A 13896-nucleotide genomic window follows, 5' to 3' on the forward strand; every position below is an offset into this window, starting at 1 on the left:
AGAATGTTTTAAGTGATTGTTGGGAATATAACTATAAAAAGCTAACAAGTTTTGGATGGTTTATAAATGAGGAGGCAAGAGAAATAATTAAAGATGTTAATATTGCCACTTGTGTGGTTCTGCCAGCAATTCCTCCTTGGTTTTTTCCAATACCTTCTATAGATATCCAGTTACATAAAGACAAACATAATGAGGAGAGTATCCTGGATAGAGTAAAGGTACAATATTACATAGATCATATATATTATAGTGCCATCCAGATATATACTGATGGCTCAAAAGATCCAGATTCTGGTATAACATCTGCAGCAGTTTTCATACCGCAATTTAAAGTCAACATTTTGAAAAGAACTTCAGATCACATCTCAGTATTTTCATCAGAATTAATAGCAATTATATTAGCATTAGGGTCGAAGAAGTTCAGCCAATCAGATCAGTTATATGCACTGACTCTTTATCTGCAATTGAAAGTATAACAAGTAGTACTTGTATAGCTAGACAGGACTTAATTTTTGAAATATTACAAAGTCTTTTTAGAATCAGACAATTGAGAATCATTATTCAGTTTCTTTGGATACCAGCAAATATGGGGGTGGCAGGAAATGAAGAGGTGGATAGTTTAGCCAAACAGGCCATAAAATTTCAAGAAGTTGATATTAAAATTGCATTGAGTAAGACTGAGATAAAAAGTATAATAGCAAAGGAAATTAGGAAGAAATGGCAGAAGGAGTGGGATAGTGGAAATACGGGTCGACATTTATACAAAATTCAAGAAACAGTTGGTTTTGAAAGAAGAAATTTTGGAAATAGGAGGAAGGATGTGATAATTTCAAGAATGCGCATTGGCCATTGTCTACTAAATCAATGTATGGTCAGGATTGGGAAACACCAGACAGGGTATTGTGACAAATGTAGTTCCGAAAATATGGAAACAGTAGAACATGTATTATTAAAATGTGAGGCTTTTGCAAAAGAAAGATTTAAATTATTTCAAGCATTAAGAAAAATGGAAATGGAAGTTTTGTCTATCCAAGCATTATTAGATAATGTCCCAAAGCAATTTAAAATATATGAAGAAGTATTTAATTTTTTAAAAGACACTCATTTAAGTAACAGGATTTAGGTCACAACTACCATAACGTTATCCACACTCCAATCCAGTAGGTGGCGGGAATGCACCATTAAAGTTTGGTTTGCCAACCACCATTAAACTTGAAAGAAGAAGAAGAAGTGTGTGACGCGCTAAAGAAGAGTGTGGTAGTTTTCGGGGAATTGACAATGATAAAACGTTAAAATGTTACGTTAGACCCGCGAAATGCTCTACAGTTACGTAATGTTGCTCCTGAGTCTCAGTTTGAGTTAATGAGTGTTTGAAAAGTGAAGGTGAAATAAAGTTTTCTCCCGCGTCCGTGCGTGTCTCTGTTGCCGCCAGTGGAGTTCAAATACTCTTGTGTTTGTTTGTGTTTTACTTACAGTCTTTTGTTTTATTTGTTCAAACGAACTTAAAACCGCAATGGATGCCGTCGCTTATCGTGCGAAGTAGGGTCGTGTTATTGTTCGTCTTCTCAACGCGCCACTCAGCTGGGGTTGTGGGCCTCGTTGGATCAAGCTGCTGTCGTCAGGATCAAGGGTGAGTCTAGCCCCTTTTTAAGGGTGCTTCAGCACCCCTAAAAAGGAGCTCAGCACCCCTAAAACTTGGAGTAAGAAATGTTGTTATTCTAAAAAAATTTTTGTCTTTGACAAGGTTAAATAATGTCCAAAACATACTCCGTAGTTTGTGGTTTAAAATGTATGTGTTAAGGATGAAAATGAAAACACCCCCGCTTAGCAAATGGTGTCATCCTCTTCTCGTCTTCTACTTCTCCTCTGTACCTGCACCGCTTAGCACGACCGTCATCCAGCGCGAAACACACGCAGAGTGAGTACCCGTTATGTAGTGTTGTGAATCAACTAAGTTGCTCCAAAGCTGTGTCTCACACTTCTTTCCTTTTACCTAGAGCTGTTCCGATTCCAAAACCATATCAGTGAGTACTGGAGTCAGTATCCTGAATCACCATGGTACACCTATAATAAGTGTTTATTTTCGGACTATTTTAGTTCAGCGGGTCGCCGCCGCTGTGGAGTAGCACAGGACCTGGGTGATTCGTCCATAGTCATAAACGGAGAGAAGTAGCGCCGGTTACAATGTTCTTCCGCAAGACGCATGCAGTTCTGTTTATTAACTGCTAGAGAGTGAAACAAAAACAGCAGCGCGACAAATAAACTGCGTACCTGTGTAGTGCGTACGTGTGTCTCTGTTGTTAAAGTTTATCGTTAATTTGATACTCATTTTAACAATCAGGAGTCATGTAAACATGACATCAAGTGCGTCTTTTCTGGTCAGTCGTCATGGAAACATGAAGCCCTGGTGTTTGGACCAGAGTGAAAACAAACATATCACTGTATACCACCAGTATGTGTGAAAACACTCACTGTGGCTTCTTAAATGAATTGTTATTCATTCCTAGATTTATATCTGTTATTTTTCAGTTGTGGCTGACTATCAAACTAGACATTAAAAGAAAGTTTAATGTTTTTCTTTTGCTGTATTTATTTATTCATTCCTGTAATGAGTGTGTAGAAATCAGGAGAAGGCAGACGGGGAATTCGGATCTAAACGCTGTTTATTTACAACAACAAAACAAACACAGGAGCAAATGAAAAGTCCACAATGGGAAAAGTAAACTCAAACACAAAATAAGGCACGAGTGAACACAGGTTGACAGACATCCACGAAGGGCAGGGTTAACTAAAACAAACACGAGTGAAGATGGCAACACAAACACGAATGAAGCACTCACGGGCAAAAGCACGAACACGAAACGATAACGATTGACAAAGGGATGGGGAGAAAGCGGGGTTTAATTAAACAGACAAGGTAATGACAAAGTAACAGACAGGTGCGGACAATAACACAGTGATCAGGGCTGGGAGCGTGATCCGGGAATTGTGGGAAGTGCAGTTTCACACACGGACAGTGAGACTCAGGGCGGACAACAGGGAAAACGTGACATGGAACGGGATCAGTGACGGGTGAAACGGAAAACACGGAGCAGATAACAAGGAAACGTGACATAAACGTGACTAGTGAGACAGAGAACACAGGGCAGACAACACGGGAACGTAACAATTCCTCACACACAGAGGATTTAACCTGAAACAGGCTTAACTCCTGAACTCCTAGCGTTACTCTCTCTCTCTCTGTGTGTGTGTGTGTGTGCGTGTGTGTGGCCTGCCAGTGAGCAATGGACATACGACAGTTCTTTAAAAGAAAAAAGACAGATTCAGGTGAGAGACTAGGGACAGTCCATAATGACCTCTGTCTTGTTTTTTGTTTTTTTTGTTCTTCTGAAAAGTGTTAAGCTAAAGTAACAGATAATGCAAACCAGCTATCTGTTCTTGTATCAAATTACATATCTAGGCAATGGTCCCCTGCTTTTATTTTTTTTATTTATTTCAACCCACAATGGAGAATACAGCTTCTCTTGTGAAAGGAATTTGTGATTTAAAAAAGTTTCTAAGCCCAATAATAATAATAATAATAAAGATATTTAAAATGGCATGCCTCTGTGTGCCTTTTGATCATATCCTTAGAATCTGTAAATGGTCTTCATAAAATTTTTGTGACATGACAAACTGACCTCAACTCTCCTGCCTACAATATATTTGTGTATGATTGTCAGTACCAAGGGAAATAGAGGGAGATGGAGAAGGAGAAAGGGAAAGAGAGGGAGATGGAGAAAGGAAAGGGAGAGCATGCAGGAAGAACCAGGTGAGGAAACAACAACAATAAATTGACATAGTGAATAGTGGCAAGTGTAACAGCCTGGAAATGCTGGAAATGCGAGATAGAAATGAATACTCAGACAATGATGTTTTCTCTCCGGAAGCTACACCGAGAATAAGGCATCGTGCTGAGAGTTCCTTGCAGACATAACTAATCAATCACAGATTGGTTTTCTCAAAAAGACTAAACTAACAGATCCGAAATCTTTAACAGGTATAGCTTACATACAAACGTTCTCAAACAGTATTTACTATGTTATACAATTTAGAAACGTGTTATACCTTCTTGAAAGTCTTAACAAGCTTTTAATAGATGTGTTTACATTTACTTTTATGAATATATTGTACTCATGAATTGAATTATGATCCCTCTGATCTTTGACTCAACAATTAAAAAAATTATTAACAAATCACCCTATTACACACTCCCCTGCAAAATTAGATGTCATCCCGACATCACAATCTCTATAAACTAACAGTTACTACCTAATATCTCCTAATTGTCAACTATGTTTTGGTAGTCATAACCCTGAAGTACGTTGTAACGAGTTTCCACTGAGGAAGGGACGGAAACAGCAACAGGATTCAGGTAAGGTTGTTTTTAATTCTCACACACTAATTCACACACTAATTCACTCACTAATACAACACACTAATACAACACACTAGCTTCTTGGCCTTCGTGTCGGGCTCTCCCCTGGGCTCTGTTGCTGCTGCTTTTTACGCCGCTCTCCTCAAGCTACTGCAATTAGAGACAGGTGTTAGACATAATTTAGCTCAGGTGTGAGCGCCCTTACCGCTTTTCTCTCCCGGACGGGCGCTTGACCACGCCCCGCTGCCACATACCCCCACCGCCCGACTCAGGCCGGGCGTCATCCGGCCTGCCTACCACTCCCCCATTTCTGGAGAGGAAGTCAGCGGCAGCCATCTGCACCCCCGGTCTGTGGACCACCTTGAACTTAAAAGGCTGGAGGGCCAGATACCAACGGGTGATCCGGGCGTTAGTATCTTTCATGCGGTGGAGCCACTGCAGTGGGGCGTGATCCGAGCAGAGGGTGAAGGCCCGCCCCAGCAGGTAGTATCGGAGGGTGAGGACCGCCCACTTGATGGCCAGACACTCCTTCTCTACGGTGCTGTACTTAGTCTCCCTCAAGGAGAGCTTCCGGCTAATGTACAGCAACGGGCGTTCCTCTCCCTCCACCACCTGCGAGAGTACGGCCCCCAGCCCTCTGTCTGAAGCGTCAGTCTGCAAAACAAAAGGGAGAGAGAAGTCAGGTGCATGCAAAAGCGGCCCACCACAAAGTGCAGCTTCAATCTGTATAAACGCCTGTTGGCACTGCTCCGACCACTGGACCGGATCTGGAGCCCCTTTTTAGTGAGGTCAGTCAGCGGGCTGGTGACATCCGAATAATTAGGCACAAATCTTCTGTAATAGCCAGCCAGCCCCAGGAACTGCCTCACCCCCTTTTTGGTCTTGGGTCTAGGGCAAGTCGCAATCGCCGCGGTCTTGTCAATTTGGGGACGCACCTGGCCATGACCCAAGTGGAACCCCAGATACCGTACCTCCACACGCCCAACCGCGCACTTTTTTGGGTTTGCCGTGAGCCCCGCCCGCCGCAGCGATCTCAGGACGGCCCTCAGATGTTGCATGTGCCGCTGCCAATCATTGCTATAAATGATGATATCGTCTAGATAGGCAGCGGCGTAAGCAGTGTGCAGTCTGAGGATCCTATCCATGAGGCGCTGAAACGTGGATGGTGCCCCGAACAAACCGAAAGGAAGCGTCACGAATTGGTGTAATCCGAACGGCGTGGTGAAGGCCGTTTTTTCACGGGAAATTGATGTCAAGGGGATCTGCCAATAACCCTTCGTTAGATCCAAGGTCGAATAAAATCGAGCCGTACCTAACCGATCGAGCAGTTCATCAACACGGGGCATTGGGTACGCGTCAAATTTAGACACCGCATTGACTTTTCTATAATCCACACAGAAACGTACAGACAAATCACTCTTGGGAACAAGGACGACCGGGCTGGACCAATCGCTGTGGGATTCTTCTATTACTCCCATCTTAAGCATCGCGTCCAATTCTTCTCGAACTACTTTCTTTTTATGTTCGTGCAAGCGATAGGGGTGGCAACGTACCACCACGCCCGGCTCGGTCTCGATATGATGTATGATGTTTGTGCGGCCCGGTAGAGGAGAAAACACGTCTGCAAACTCCTTTTGTAATTCGGAAACCTCTGTGAGTTGGCGCGGTGAGAGGTGGTCTCCACAAGAAACCGGGGTGTTGAGATTGCGGGCTTTGTTTACCTCCGGTCCGAGCTCCGCCCTCTCCGGAACTACCGTTGCCAACGTCACAGAGGCCGCCTCTTCTCTCCACAATTTCAGGAGGTTGAGGTGATATATTTGACGCGCGCCCCCTCTATCGGTACGTTTAACCTCATAATCGAGATCCCCTACTCGTCGTGTGACCTCAAAGGGTCCTTGCCACTTGGCGAGTAATTTCGAGCTCGATGTTGGGAGTAATACAAGCACTTTATCTCCCGGTGCGAATTCCCGTAGCTGGGCACCCCTGTCATACAGCCGGCATTGGCATTCTTGAGCCTGGAGCAAATTCTCCAGTGTTAATTTCCTCAGTGTGTGGAGTTTTGCTCTAAGATCAAGAACGTATTGAATTTCGTTTTTACTATTAGAAGGTCCCTCCTCCCAAGCTTCGCGGATGATGTCCAGGACCCCGCGTGGGCGTCGCCCGTACAGCAGTTCGAACGGTGAGAACCCCGTGGAGGCTTGTGGGACCTCCCGTACTGCGAATAACAGGGGGTCGAGCCACCTATCCCAATTCCTAGCGTCTTCGTGTACGAACTTACGAATCATATTTTTTAGTGTTTTATTAAATCGCTCCACTAGGCCATCAGTCTGCGGATGGTAAACGCTAGTGCGAATCGACTTAATGCCCAATAGTTCGTAAAGCTCGCAAAGTGTACGTGACATAAACGTTTTGCCCTGATCGGTGAGGATTTCTTTCGGAATCCCCACCCGGAGATTATTTTGAAGAGCGCCCTGCAACACTACGTCGCGGAGATGTTGCTCAGGGGCACTGCTTCCGGATATCGCGTTGCGTAATCCACTAGGACTAACACAAAGCGATGTCCGCGTGCTGTCCGTTCTAATGGCCCGACGAGGTCCATTCCAATTCTTTCGAAGGGGACCTCGATCAATGGAAGGGGGCGCAATGGCGCTTTTGGGGTGGCCGGTGGGTTTACCAACTGACATTCACGGCACGCCGCACACCACCTGCGGACGTCACCGCCAATGCCCGGCCAATAGAAACGGGCTATTAGACGGAGAAGTGTCTTTCTTTCCCCTAGGTGACCGGCCATAGGATTATAGTGAGCCGCCTGGAAAACCATTTCCCGGCGGCTCCGTGGAATCAATAATTGTGTCACTTCCTCCTTTGTTTGAGCGTCCTGCGTCACCCTGTACAACCGATCTTTAATAAGTGAAAAATATGGGTATGCAATGGCGATGCCCGGCCGGAGCTGTTGACCATCAATTACTCTCACTTGGCCAAGAGCATGTTTAAGGGTTTCGTCCCGCGACTGCTCTAGAGGGAAGTCCCCCTCAGGGAATTCCCTGAGAGGAGGGGCGGCCACCTCGCCCCTTCCCTCATCATTCCGAGCAGCCGAGGACGGCCCCGGCTCCGCCTCCCCTGCCAAAGCATTGCACACCGCACACCTCTTAATGCAGGACCCATCCGCACAAATACCCTCTAAAATATCTTTGAAATTCGGCCAATCAGTACCCAAGATTAGCGGATGGGTGAGGCGGGAACTAACCGCTGCCTCCACACTATGGTTTTTTCCCTTGAATTTAATCGCCAAAGTCACCATGGGATACTTGTGAACATCCCCATGCACACACCTCACCCTCACCATTTTAGCTAATCCCAAAGCCCCGGGTTGAACCAAGCGTTGGTGGATGGTGGTCTGGTTACAGCCGGTATCCAACAATGCTTGGTATGTACCCCCCTGGATCCTTACCGGAATACGGTACGCTCCAGCCCGATCGGGAACAGCCGTCGGGAAGTCGGAGACCTGCACCACCGTCCCTATTTCCATCAGCGTACACTGATCCCGGAAGTGGTCCGGGTCTCCGCACCTCCAGCAGACCGGCCCAGGCGCCACGGCCGCACCCGTGCTGGTGGGCGCCCCCACCTGAGGAGGAGAGCGGCTGAAGGACGGGGAAGGGGTAGGCGGGTTCTCCCACGGCCGGGAAGTTGGTCTCATGAATCCTCCGCGCCTGCGGGGGGCAGGAACGGACCCTGGGGAGAGGGCAGAGCGAGAGGGAAGAGGGGAGGGGAGAAAAACAGGGGAAGACACAGGGGAAGGGGAGAGAGAGAGAGAGGGCTCATCCGCCCTTGGAATCGCCGCCATGTGGTCCTCCGCGAGTCGTACGGCTTCCTCCAGCGACGCCGGGTGGTGGCACTGGACCCAGTCCGCCGTTTTCCGGGGCAAGCGCTGGACAAACTGCTCCAGTACCACTTGATCGACGAGCTCCTCGACGTCGCGGTCCCCCGCAAGCAGCCACCTCCGACAGGCATCACGGAGCCGTTGGGCGAACGCAAACGGGCGGTCGGATTTATCCAGTTTCATGGCCCGGAAGAGCTGGCGACTTTCTTCCGGGATCCGACCAACCCGTTGCAGGATGTCTCTCCTCAAGTCGGTATAAGCCAGGAGGCTTGTTGCCGGAAGTTGTTGTGCCGCGAGTTGTGCTTCCCCGGACAAGAGAGGGACGAGGCGGTCTGCCCACTGGTTGCGTGGCCAACCCCAAATTTCCGCCGTGCGCTCAGAGGTCCAGGAAGGCCTCTGGATCATCTGCCGGCCCCATCTTCTGTAGCGCGGGTGGGGGCAGTGTGGCGCGGGTGTCCGGGGTCGCGGCTGCGTCTGGAGCGGCCTCCTGGCTGAGGAGGCTCCGGATGGCAAGCCGGTCCTCTGCTTGAGCCCGCATGATCTCAAAGAACCGACGATCCTGGTCCTGTCGGAGCTCAAGCAGAGACTGTTGGTGGCCCTGATGGAGCGTAGCGAGGGACTGGAGGACTTCCGCCAGCTGGGAGGACTCTATGGGGCGACTCTGTTCCATAGCTTTAGACCACTGTTCCTGCAAATCCCGGGTTTCGGCACCAGTGTAATGAGTTTCCACTGAGGAAGGGATGGAAACAGCAACAGGATTCAGGTAAGGTTGTTTTTAATTCTCACACACTAATTCACACACTAATTCACTCACTAATACAACACACTAGCTTCTTGGCCTTCGTGTCGGGCTCTCCCCTGGGCTCTGTTGCTGCTGCTTTTTACGCCGCTCTCCTCAAGCTACTGCAATTAGAGACAGGTGTTAGACATAATTTAGCTCAGGTGTGAGCGCTCTTACCGCTTTTCTCTCCCGGACGGGCGCTTGACCACGCCCCCGCTGCCACATACGTGTTCTGAGCTTAACAAAAACATGGATTTTATGCCTAATATTCCTGCATACAGTAAGGTTGGTAAATTTGGTATGGATTTATACACACTGTCGCTGGCTGAACTTCTCTATATGGTAAGGGCTGATACTGGTAAGGCATTCTATTTGTCTGTGCTACACTATAGCATACAGGAGTTCCAAGATGATCATAGGTGAGGATTTTAGGAGGTCGTCTTTCTCTCCTTGGTAAATCACGTCTTTGTTCTTGTCTCTCGTTATCAACAGAATCTGAAAATGGGGACATTGAAACCTCATCCTGTGCTTCTTCTAGTGGTTCATCATCACACTGGTTTTCCGCTTCCAACAGTACATCCTCCTGCTGCATCTCAGCTTTGTTTGTATTGGATTCGGGCTCATCCGTGTCCAGTGATGGTGTCTCTTGGTAACTGTCCTTTTGTGTGTCATGTTCAGTAGTTCTGTCTGCAATGGGCACTTGATCCTCTACTACTGGCTTATAGAAGTAGACTCATTCCTCTTCGTCATCGTCTTGATCTGCGTTTTCTGCAGGTGTCTCTGTCATCCTTTTCTTTTGTTTAAATGCTGCTTTCGGCTGAATTTCCAAAGGTAAGTGATCACATGGTAATAACAAGTTCCGGTGTAGGATTCTTGATCTTCCTCTGCCTTGTTCGGGTTTTGTTTCATAAACTGGGATGTTTTCTCCAACCTGCCGGATCACAATATGGATATTCTCTTCCCAGTGATTACGGAGCTTTCCAGTGCCTCCTCTTGGTGTCAGATTTCGAACAAGGACACGATCACCAGGATACAAGACGGATGTTCTCACTTTGCCATCATAGTGTCTTTTGCCTCTCTCTGAGGACTTCTATACATTCTCTCGAACTATGTCATTGGCTTCCTGCATTTCTCATTTCCATTTCTCCATGTATGTTCGGTGATCTGTTTTTCCTGTTTCTGAAGTGAAACCAAATAAGAGGTCAATAGGTAACCTTGGGGATCTTCCGAAAAGCAGGTAGAAAGGAGAGAAACCTGTTACATCACATCGTGTACAGTTATATGCGTAGATCAACTTATTCAAAGATTCTTTCCAGTTTGTCTTCTGTCTCTCAGTGAGTGTTCTTAACATTTGTAACAACGTCCGGTTAAAGCATTCGACTTGCCCATTACCTTGGGGGTGATATGGTGTCGTTCGCAATCCAAGTACACCACAGTTCTTTTTCAGCTGGGCAAAGAGCTGGTTTTCAAACTCACCTCCTTGATCATGGTGTATCCGTGCTGGTAGTCCAAACTTAAGGGCAAAATCGTTGAATATTCGATCAGCTACTGTTTTGGCAGACTTGGAGGTGGTGGCGTAAGCCTGAGCAAAACGGGTGAAGTGGTCAGCGATTACCAATATATATTCGTATCCGCCTACACATTTGTCCAAGTGGAGAAAATCAATCGACACAAGTTCAAAGGGTTGCATTGTGATGATACTGTTAAGTGGTGCCCGTGTTTCTTTACATGGTGTCTTTTGTTTCAGACAGGTACAAGTCCTTGCCACATAATGTTCAATTTCCTTTTGCATGTAAGGCCAGAAGAATCTATCTCTAATCAGTGATGTTGTTCGATCAGTGCCTTGGTGTCCCATCTCATCATGTAACTCTTTTAGTACTGTGGTCTTGTACCGCTCAGGTAATACCAGCTGTGTTTTGTTTGCGGTTCTTCTACAGAGAATACCATCTTCATCAATTTGAAGTCTTTCCCACTCACGTAGCAGACACTTGCTATGCATACTGAAGGCTTTAAATTCTTGTCCCGATGGTTTTTTGTCTTCCAATTTGCACTGCAATACTGGCGCAATGTCTTTGTCATCTTGTTGTGCTTGTTTGATCTCAGCAATTGACAATGTTTTTTGTGTGTCTGCATTAGCTTTTGAACATTGCAGAGAGGTAGGCACTGAACAAACCCACAGTGAGCTGGAGTCTTGAGTCTCAACAGCTTGGGTAGTCGCTGCTATGCAATCTGATGTAAGCTCTTCTACATACTGTTTCATCATCCCCTCAACTTCGAAAGGCATTCTTGACAGGCTATCGGCATCCACATTTTCTTTGCCAGGACGATACCTGATGGTAAAATGGAAGTCTGCTAGCTCTGCTACCCATCTACATCCAGTTGCGTTGAGTTTAGCACTTGACAGGACGAATGTAAGTGGATTGTTATCGGTAAACACAGTGAAAGTTGGTGCGTAGTACAGATAATCTCTGAACTTTTCTGTGATTGCCCATTTTAATGCAAGAAATTCCAACTTTCCTGAGTGGAGATGGTAATTTTGCTCAGCAGAAGTCAATGTACGGGAACCGTAGGCTATCACACGGAGTTTGTCATCTTGTTGCTGGTATAAGACTGCTCAGAGACCTTGATTTGACCCATCTGTGTGAAGGATGAACGGTTGCGAGAAGTCTGGGAACCCGAGGACTGGAGGCTCAACCAAACAGTCTATCAGCCGCTCCAAAATACGTTGATGATCCTCAGTCCACTCAATCCGCTTGGATGATGGTACTCCTTTCCCCTTTCCTGTGAAACGTCTTATGTTTGTCCTGCTTTGAGGCACATTGTTGTTCCCTGTTGTCCCTTTCAGCAAGTCATACAGTGGCCCCGCTATCCGTGAGAAGTTTTGTATGTACTGCCTGTAATAGCTTAATAAGCCCATGATTGCTCGAAGCTCTCCTACGTTGTTTGGTCTCTTATCTTTCAAAGCTCTCACAGCAATGGTGTCAGCTGGGTCAATTTGACTCCCTTCAGCTGAAACAATCCTTCCCAGATAGCAGACCTTATGTCTGAATAATTCACATTTGCTTGGCTTTAATTTGACTCCATATTTCCTCAATAACTGGAGCACTTTTCTGACGTGACAGACATGGTCGTCAAATGATTGACTGTACACTAGCGTGTCATCCAAGTAAGGGACACAGATGTTGTCTCGCGCTTCCTCCAGACACTCCTCCATACAGCGTTGGAAGGCTGCTGGTGCATTTATTAGCCTGAACGGGATTCTTATCCATTCGTATAGGCCCCATGGAGTCACAAATGCAGTCAAAGGCCTGCTGTCTTCATCCATAAAACCTTGGTGGTAGGCCTTTCCTTGGTCTAATAAGGAAAACCATGAGTGGCCACCAAGACTGTCAAGGATGTCCTGCACTCGAGGAATCGGTTGTCTATCAGGATGAGTCTTCTTGTTTAATTCCCTGTAATCGATGCAAAGACGTAGGCTTCCATCTTTTTTTCTTACACAGACAATTGGTGAAGCATAAGGTGAGTTGGATTTCTTTACCCAACCTTGTGCAATGAGATTGTGTAGGTAATCTTTCATCTCTTTGTACAGGGGCTTCGGTACTGACAGGTAAGTGCGTGCTACTGGATCCATGTCTTTCAATGAGATGCTCAATCTCAATTTCTCTATTTGTCTGATATCATCATCTGACTTGGAAAAACAGGAGCACTCTTCTCGAAGCATGTTCTGCACCACTTCTCTCTCTGGTTCAGTCAGATGGCTTAGGTCGATTGGTGGATCCCATGAGCTCTCAGTAACTTGTCGTCCGGTATCTGCATTCACTTGACACACTGAGACTGGGGGGGAATGATCAGGTTTCTCCAACATGGTGTCTGGATAAACCGCTTGGACTTGCTGTACTGTGCCCACAACAGTTTTTCCTGCTAACTCAATATCGTGATCAGTGGGATTTTGCACATCAAGAACAATGTAAGGTGAAACACCTCTTCTGATCATCACCAAAGTCTCACAAAATTCGAGGCCTTCAGCCCATTGTGGGTTAAGGCCAGGCTCGAAGAGAAGTGTAGTGTCTTTCTTAAATGGCCATGTTTGCACTTTGCAGTCAATCTGGACAGAGGTGTGTTTGGGCACAGTGACTCTCCTTTTGTCGTTCTCACCATGTAGTCACACAGCTGTTCAGTAGTCACAAGATCAATGAAGGCTGGGAAACTTCCTTCCTCAAGAGTGGGAAAAGCTGCCTTTAATGTCTCATGGAACTTCTCTTTTGTTGCAGCATCCAGTTGTTCTGCAGTACAGGTTTTTACTATTTGCTCAATGACATTGTAGCCTAGGATGGGCTGCGAAAGTCTTCCACCTTTCATCACTAACATGGGGATAACAAGTTCTTTGGGGTTAGCGCCTTAAGCAGCTAATCCAAAAGTGACTTCAATGAAACCTATGTAAGGCATATTTTGCCCATTAGCAGCTGTTATTTTCAAATCATCAGGTGCATCAAGTAATTCAGAGACATCTTTTAATTTTTCTCTTGGAAAATGTCTCCTTTTCCACTTTTCATCAACAATACAGACTTGAGAGCCTGTATCCCACAATGCACGAGTTTTATGTCCTTGTATGTAGCACTCAACAATACATCGTTTACCTACAAGACGAGATCGGGTGTCCTTTTACTTGGTGCAGGTGACATTTGCCTTCTGGTGATAATGCTGGTTACAATGTTTCTTGTGTTCTGGCCAATGTTTGGCTTGACAGATCTTCGAACAGTAAAAGGTTTTTTTACAGGATGCACATCTTCCGAGTCTTTGGTTTGTCTCAGCAATGCC

At 46.2% G+C, this 13896-nt stretch overlaps 1 protein-coding gene across 1 annotated transcript in view; it reads left to right on the plus strand.

The window, feature by feature from the left end:
• LOC127653649 (uncharacterized) overlaps positions 1 to 13896 on the plus strand; it is a 39135-nt gene that overhangs the window by 10712 nt on the left and 14527 nt on the right. Inside the window, exons 2-3 of the mRNA XM_052140419.1 lie at positions 3723 to 3811; positions 4347 to 4414. Coding sequence (XP_051996379.1) covers positions 3744 to 3811; positions 4347 to 4414 — 136 coding nt within the window. The 5' untranslated portion in view covers positions 3723 to 3743. The remainder of the gene's footprint in view (positions 1 to 3722; positions 3812 to 4346; positions 4415 to 13896) is intronic.

Source organism: Xyrauchen texanus, chromosome 13 (genome assembly GCF_025860055.1).
Source record: "Xyrauchen texanus isolate HMW12.3.18 chromosome 13, RBS_HiC_50CHRs, whole genome shotgun sequence".
Lineage (NCBI taxonomy): Eukaryota > Metazoa > Chordata > Actinopteri > Cypriniformes > Catostomidae > Xyrauchen > Xyrauchen texanus.